Source organism: Salmo salar, chromosome 09 (assembly GCF_965601325.2).
Source record: "Salmo salar chromosome 09, fSalSal1, whole genome shotgun sequence".
NCBI lineage: Eukaryota > Metazoa > Chordata > Actinopteri > Salmoniformes > Salmonidae > Salmo > Salmo salar.
Genome location: NC_138299.1, coordinates 87722336 through 87730372, shown reverse-complemented (window position 1 = coordinate 87730372; position 8037 = coordinate 87722336). Strand labels below are relative to the sequence as shown.

The 8037-nt window shown below is 41.8% G+C and overlaps 1 protein-coding gene across 1 annotated transcript; it reads left to right on the top strand.

Moving 5' to 3' along the window:
- Positions 1-430: 430 nt before the first annotated feature.
- Positions 431-7110, top strand: phf6 (PHD finger protein 6). Its single transcript, XM_014212852.3, has 11 exons — positions 431-571; positions 2289-2485; positions 4033-4137; positions 4345-4478; positions 4568-4614; positions 4762-4928; positions 5014-5154; positions 5359-5463; positions 5811-5944; positions 6193-6325; positions 6436-7110. Exons 2-10 carry the CDS (start codon positions 2354-2356, stop codon positions 6323-6325), a joined length of 1098 nt encoding a protein of 365 aa, XP_014068327.3. The 5' UTR covers positions 431-571; positions 2289-2353; the 3' UTR covers positions 6436-7110.
- The last annotated feature ends 927 nt before the right edge of the window (positions 7111-8037 follow it).

Here is an 8037-nt window from a genome sequence, read left to right as displayed (position 1 = left end):
CAAGCCTCTACACACCCACAACTGGTTTATTCATCAAAACCCAGCCCTTTCGTGCCACCGCCAGCACTGTGCAAATAATTTTTAATTGTGGAAATAGCAAAAATATTTCAGACACACCACTAAACCTACAATGGTATGGCCAGCGCTTAGATTACCACAAACCAGGTTTGTTAATCAATTGCAAATTACATGACCCTCCCCTGGACTAAATAAAAAAATACTAAACCCTCCCCCTGTATACGATGTTCCCCCTGACTGAAATTGAAAAAGCATGACCCTCCTCCATTTTCCTCCGTGTAACAATGGTGTAAATTTCGACCACTCCCTTATTTGTTCAATGGCATCAGCGCTTGGTACATAATTTTCAGGGGGAAAATGTGCGTGCATAGCGTGGGGGCGTGTTTAAGTTTTTTTTGTTGCAGTGCGCAACGTCACTCGAATGCTACGCAGTGCTGAAACCGAACACAAGCGATCACTGATTAAAAAAAGGGGGAAACTACACACACACTCTTGAACACACTTTCACCCCTTCTATCCAGCACAGCAACGTGACAAAATCCCACAGAGACTGGTAAGATCTAAATATCTTTCGGCACTGCACTAAAGGAATGATCGGTATTTTTTTTATCAGGTAACTATTGTTAGGTTTTAGGTCGATGGGAATTGCCAACGGACAAGCTCGCTGAAGTCCCTCCGTGTTCACTGCTGAATGTGAATACATCACGTATGGCGCTCTGCGTAGAAAGCACTCAAAACCTACCCGCGCCTCTTCACTCTGAACAGAAATATACTAGAATAAAGTATGTTTAAAAGGTTAGTTTTGATCACAAATGAAAGGACTATCTTTGTTTTACTGGTTCGGGCCTTTCTGTCCTACGACGAGGGCCTACAGTGTCCGTCTTTCGATGAGCAGTGTACCCAAATAGTAGTGTTCTTATACAGTTTGGAAGAGGCACACACACCCCTTTTTTTATTTCAAAACTTACACTGAAATAAATAGTATTTTGACAAGATTGTGTACGCGATGTTCCCCCCTAAAAAAACACAGACCAACCCGATCATTAATCTAAACTGTTCGTAGCACTATCTGTCACTGTGTTTCGTATGTAATTCTTGAAGATTTCATTGATAGTTTAGTAGCTATATATCCTTCGTTGTTTACTTGGCTGGTGAGCATGCACGTTGTGCTGCGTTGTTGCCGCCCGTCGCTGAGATCCTCTTCCTGAGCTATCATGGCAGCTGTGTTTAAAACCAAGGCGTTGCGGTGCATGCCATTGTGATTAAAAACACCCAGTTACGTTATTAGGAGAACATGAGGTTATAGAGATTGAATGTTACTGGGAAATACAACTTTTACCTTTAATTTTTCTGGTGTATTTCAGATTTTTGTGATCAGGACCTCTCACTTTTCAGTGTTTGTATGTAATGTCTCCATTTCCTATTAAAATATTATATCTTAACCTAATGAATTCTACGAGTTATTGTAATTTATTTTTTAATAGATTATTGTTGATTTATGACAATATAGCTGTTCCTGGGGTAAATTGCAGATTTTGCCCTCTACACTTCTAGATCATAAAATGTATTCTACAGTCTTTCAACAATTTACTTGACTTTTTTTCTGTTTTTCTTTTCTTCCAACACATGCATGTACACACAGATACACCACACCTACACCAACAATGGAATTGGCAGTAGCCAAGGGGCTTATCATCCAAAAAACAGGAGAAATGTTCCACAGGCCCACCCCTACTTTATTAGTATCCAAGTCTCCAAATTCACCTTTTGTTTCACTGATGATTACACAACATGTTAGAAATGTGTCCATGAAACACAGTACGGCACCTCCAGCAACCAACAACGGTATGGTTTCATATGTAGGCCTAGATTTTAGGAACTTGGAGGGCCTTAACAGTTTTCTTTAATAATACCTTCAGATATCATTATCTGGCAGGTAGCCTAGTGGTTAGAGCAGTGGGCCAGTAACCGAAAGGTTGCTGGATTGAATCTTCGAGCTGACAAGGTTGTTCTGCCCATGAACAAGGCAGTTAACCCACTGTTCCCCAGTAGGCCATCATTGCAAATAAAAATGTGTTCTTAACTGTCTTGCCTAGTAAAAAAGGTTACATTTTAATAAAATGTAAAAAGAAATATTCACTGACAGCAATCAACCTGTACCTTCCCTGTCTAGTGTAATCTATAGTATCTATTGGGGTTTACTAACAAGGTCAACTTGATGCTGCTATCAAATGATTACCTCTTGTTCTTTCTGTCCCTCTTACGAACAGAAGAGCTCACTGACTGTCACAGAGACGATACAGGAGACGACTAGAGTTTGTGAGAGAGACCGACCATGTCGGCACAGAGGAAGGGAGCGGCAGCAAAGCTGCGAAAATGTGCCTTCTGCAGGACGAACCGGGACAAGGAGTGTGGACAGCTGCTAGTGTCGGACAACCAGAAGGTGGCAGCCCACCATAAGTGCATGGTGAGAAGAACCCCCAGTCGGTGGTATAGCACTGACTACTGTATGTTTTGGCCATCCATAAGGGTTTCTCAATGCCAACCAATTTAACTATCATATAAAACCATATTTAAGTGTCACTCCACAATATGACAGTATTGATATCCATGTTATAGGTTAAAAAACAGATCATTGTGAACCACTGAGTTTTGAGACACTGTAGGTGTAGCCGATGTGAAATGGCTTGCTTGTTATCAGTGACGTCACTCGCTCTGAGACCTTTATGTAGTTGTTTCCCTTGCTCAGCTTTTGTGGAGTGACTGGTTACGATGCTTCGTGGGTGTCAGTTGTCATTGTGTTCAGAGGGTCCCTGGTTTGAGCCCAGGATGGGGCAAGGAGAGGGATGTAAGCAACACTGTTACAAAAGCAATCATATAGGGCCGGGATGATACCAGTATCACGATACTCATTATTATCGTGGCAAGGAAACTAAACTCGAAGCGGATTGAACTTCTTTAGGAAAACCACCCTAATGTTGGAAACAAACATTGTTGTCATCCAGAGTTACATGTATTTATTTCCTAGCTACAGCACACACTATTTTGCATACAGCAGGTTTTTATCAGGACGAAACAGTATGGTCTGATTTGTGTTTTAATTTTTGCCATAGAATAGTTATTGCAATACTGGTATCATCCTGGCCCTACAATCATATGTTTCTATATTGTAGCATATTATTCCGATTAGCATTGTGTCTCAGTTGTGAAACCTTATTCTTCTTAGGGCTTTGACGGTCATGGAATTTTGGTTGATGGTAATTGGCCAGTCCGCGGCCACCATAATAACCCCCCCCCCCCGAAAAAAAGACTCACATTTTCTCCTCACCACTCCTAACTGCATGTGCTGCCATAGAAATAGAATGAATAGAACAGGCATCCCCATTCAAGTCAATGATTGCATAATGGGTGGACTGGTGGTTATTGCGAGGAGCAAAACAGGAAGTACCAATCAGTAAGTGCTGTGATTACAAAACTGGCATAAAAAATAAAATAATCTGTCCGCTGAGCCACATCAGTTAACATAATTTGAATGAACATATTACATTACTATGGAATTTATATATAAATAACAGGCAGCCTTTGCGAGTGTACCCATGAGTTTACCAGTCAAATTGCCAGGGTTAGAGGTTCCAAGCCTGTTCTATTAATGATATTTCTATGTGTGCTGCTGCTGCAGGGAGGGTGGTGTTGCCTAGGCAACCGAAGACTCATTTTCAACTACAACTTGCTTGTTTCAGCAAGGAGCAAAAAAGTTTCATCACATTAAGAGTCCGTGTCACCACTGAAACGGACTCGACTGCATGAATGCCCAGCCATCCCGTCTTCAGTCAGCTGTTACAAAACTATTTAAAAATGGTTCTGACTTATTTTATTTTCTAAAGTCTTCATCTATAACTGTCAGTTACATGGTAGTAGTGCCAGCCCTAATTCTGCTCTCTGAGAAGTAGAACATAGTTATTGCTTGTGTTGTCCATGTATTCTGTTGAATGATTTTGTCATTGCCCTGTGCAGCTTTTCTCCTCCGCCCTGGTTACATCTCACTCAGACTGCAACGAGAACATCGGGGGGTTTTCTGTCCAGGACGTGAGAAAGGAGATCAAGAGAGGGAATAAACTTGTGAGTCTCCATAGCAAGATATTCCCACATGTCCTCACATTTGGAATGTGTTCTAGATGGCACCCTAATACCTATTAGTGCACTACGGCAAGTCTGGTCAACTAGTGCACGATATAGGGAATGGTGTGCCTTTTAGGACTCATACCACGGTGAGTTGCCAGGTTCAGCTAGTGAGATGGGAGGTCTGGTTCTTCTCCTCCCCTTCAGATGTGTTGGTCCTGCCATCGGCCTGGTGCCACTGTTGGCTGTGATGTGAAGACATGCCGGCGGACATATCACTACTACTGCGCAGTATGGGACAAAGCCCAGGTCAAAGAGAATCCCTCACAAGGGAGCTACCTGTAAGTGCCCTGTGTACATAACCTTATTAAAACATTTAGCTTGACATTTCTGTTAAAAATGATCCTAATATTTCTGTCTTTGGATGTAGTGTGTATTGTCGCAAGCACCGGGATGCCTCCCAGGATGCCAGTGAAGGTATCTAACTTCTCTTCTATATGATGCTCAGCACACAAGGGATGGCTTTTCTTTAGACACTTTTAAAGTAGAACACGGGGATAAGTCTATACTGTTGTTGAGGGTGAATTGCCGGTGTATTGATGTATCCAATTTTATATTTTTCAGATGAACAGGAACAAGGAGGTGTTGCCAATGACTCAGACTCCTCCCCTCCACGGAGTAGGGGGCGTGGGAGATTAGAGAAAGAGCGAATCAAAGTTGGATCCCGTGGCCAATCAGAGGACACACGCTCGACCTCCTCTCAAGGTGTAGATGATGAGAGCTCCTCGCATGTAAGACCACACACACACACACACACACCCACATACAAAACATTTGCCCTGAACATGTATCCTGAGCTGTGTGTCTGTCTTTCAGAGGGACAGGTCCCCTCTGAGGGGCTCTGGGGACGGTGGCCAGCGCTGTGGCTTCTGCCACTCCGGAGAGGAGGAGAACGAGATGCGGGGCGTGCTCCATGCAGATAACGCAAAAAAGGTTGCTGCACATTACAAGTGCATGGTAAGAATTATCTCATCACTTGTCAGTCTGTACTAAGCTGTAACAATCATTGTTCAACAGAAAAAAAGAAATGTTCTGCTGAAGATGGTCTATATACTATTGCTTGTCCAAGCATTACTTTCGGGAAGATGTATGGATTGGAAAATCCACAATCCATTTGCTGCTATACTCTGATTTGCCCTGTCTGTCACTCCTACCTGGCAGCTGTTCTCATCGGGAACCGTCCAACTCACTACCTCCTCACGGGCTGAATTTGGGAACTTTGACATCAAAACGGTCATCCAGGAAATCAAGAGGGGGAAGAGAATGGTGAGAACCTTGCAGGTAGCACTGTAGTATGGTAATGTGAAGATGCAAAGGTTGCTCAGTGGGACAAGTAGCTTACTAGCACTAGCAACTAATAATATTTTATTTGCAGAGAATTTTAATGCATTTCTACAGAATATGGGGGAAGATCCTTGAAAGTCGCCAATGCTATATCAGAGACCTGCTGTTGTATTACCAATCAGATTGATGTACCCATAGAGATCCTATTAAATTAGTATTATAGTTCTATGGATGTACCTTCCTTAGTTGAATGCACTGACTAAGTTGCTCTCGATAAGAGCGTCTGCTAAATTACAAAAATGTAAATGTGTATTGATGGTCTCTTCCAGAAATGTACCCTGTGTACCCAGTTGGGAGCCACTATTGGCTGTGAGATCAAAGCCTGTGTGAAGACCTATCATTATCACTGCGGCCTGCAGGACAAGGCCAAGTACATAGAGAACATGGCTCGTGGCATCTACAAGTGAGACCCCTCTGCTTTCTCATTTTCAGGTGTCAAGTCCTCACCTATGGATAGTTTTCTTCTGGTTCATAAAATAAACACTTAGTTTGCTGTTGGTGATTAATTACATTGCAACTACTTAGATAAAGTATAATTTATTTGCTCCTGACAGACCTCAATTATAATCCTCAAGTTAATATTCCTGTCTGTAATGATATGTAACTGTCGTAAAAATCTAAGTTGACATTACCCTATTTTCTCTTCTCCAGGCTGTACTGTAAGAATCACAGTGGGAATGAGGAGCGGGATGAGGAGGATGAAGAGAGGGAGAGTCGCAACAGAGAGAGGGCGGCAATTGATCACGGGGGAACGCTGCCTCCGCCACAAATCAATGGCAACTAGGTATGGCACTGTCACACCTGCCTGGATCAAATGGTGATGAATAAGTACCAATAGGCCAGCAGCTATCAAGTATCTGGTATACGGCTGATGTCAATGTACTCCCTTCACAGGTGATGGTTAAGGATTGCAGGATAAGAAGAGGGGATATCCAAGATGGAGCAAAGATATTTTTCTATTGCGTTCTTCTCCCGAAGTAGGGGGCCACTGCCAGCCCCCTCATTCACCATTTCAGTTTCTTCAAACATCAGACACACACACCCCTGCCAGATGTGAACATGTCAGCCCCTGGCTTCTTCACAAACCTCTTTCGTATTGTTAAGTTTCATGGATGAGAAATGGCACGGCCGGACTGGAGTACTAAGAGCAAAACACTGCTGCTGGGTAAAAGACGAAGCATGAGAGTTGTGGTCTCCCTGTAATACATGTTGTATTGCTCTTAAAGAAGACATGACTCGACAAAGTTATCGACATTCATTGTATCTTGCTTCCCATGTGCCCCACAGCATTCTAGTCCTATACAAACAATATTATTCTTCCTCTAGCTCTTCTTCAAGGAGGCTGCCTTGTAATATTGTAGATTTTTTCCCCCAGTCTCTTCCTAATTATGGAATTTGATTTACTTTGTTGTAGCTGTAATCTCTCTCAAGAAATTCCTTTTTTACTTCTCTAAAAAAAAAAGTGTATTGTTTGACAACTATATCATAATCATGAATACTATTGAATATTTGTGGCTTTCTTTATAGTCAGTCAGGATTAAAGTTAATCTGCTAGCATGCAGCACTTTAGATTGTTTATTCATGTTCTGTATTGCTCCAACATGCCCATGCAGACTTCTTTATAAGGAAAAAATATTGACTTAAGTTTTTGTGCTATTCTCATTTTCTCAGCATCCACTATTGTATTTGTGAAGGGTTACAATTACAGGCTACAATATACATTTTGTATTACACTTATTATACTGCTGAAATGTTTTTGTCCAACATAAGAAACCAAGAAAAAAACATTTTGATGTTGTCCAGCAGGTGGCAGTATTCCTTTTCATTTTATGATTTTAATATTTTACCAGGCATGTTATTTCGAAAGCTTCCAAATATGATTTTTTTTTCATTTTTACTTTTAAACTGCCAGATCAATATAAGATGCCTCACAAATAGTGGTTGTTGATGGACGCTTTGGGATTGGAGGAGTTTTGTTATGGTCAGATAATAGGGTGAGGAATGTCACAGATACCTGGATGTTGACCAGAGCAAGAAGGCCCTTCAGCAGTACCCCAGTCAACAACAACGTCTTCTGGGTTCAACCGGCTAGTTGTCTAAATGGTAGTCTGTGTTTAGTTAAACCTTGATCCCTATCCAGGCTATATATCGTTTGAAGAAAGTTTATTGTTGGCAATAAAAACGGAATACAGTCCGCTGCACAGAAAAGCAGGTTTAACATGTATCATTGTTTTGGAGCATTTCAATTTAAAACGGTACTGTTGATTTAGAATGGGCATGTTGATCAATTGGGTAGCTAGAATGCTACATTACAGGTGCATGGTTCCAAGAAACTGCTTGGTAATTGACGTTGCCGTTTTCCATGTTCATATTGGTGGGAATATCATGCAGGGCCCCGCATTGCGTTTAGTCCACATGATTTTACGTTGCGTTTAGACCACATGATTTTACGTTGCGTTTAGTCCACATGATGTTACTGCGATGACAGATTCTACC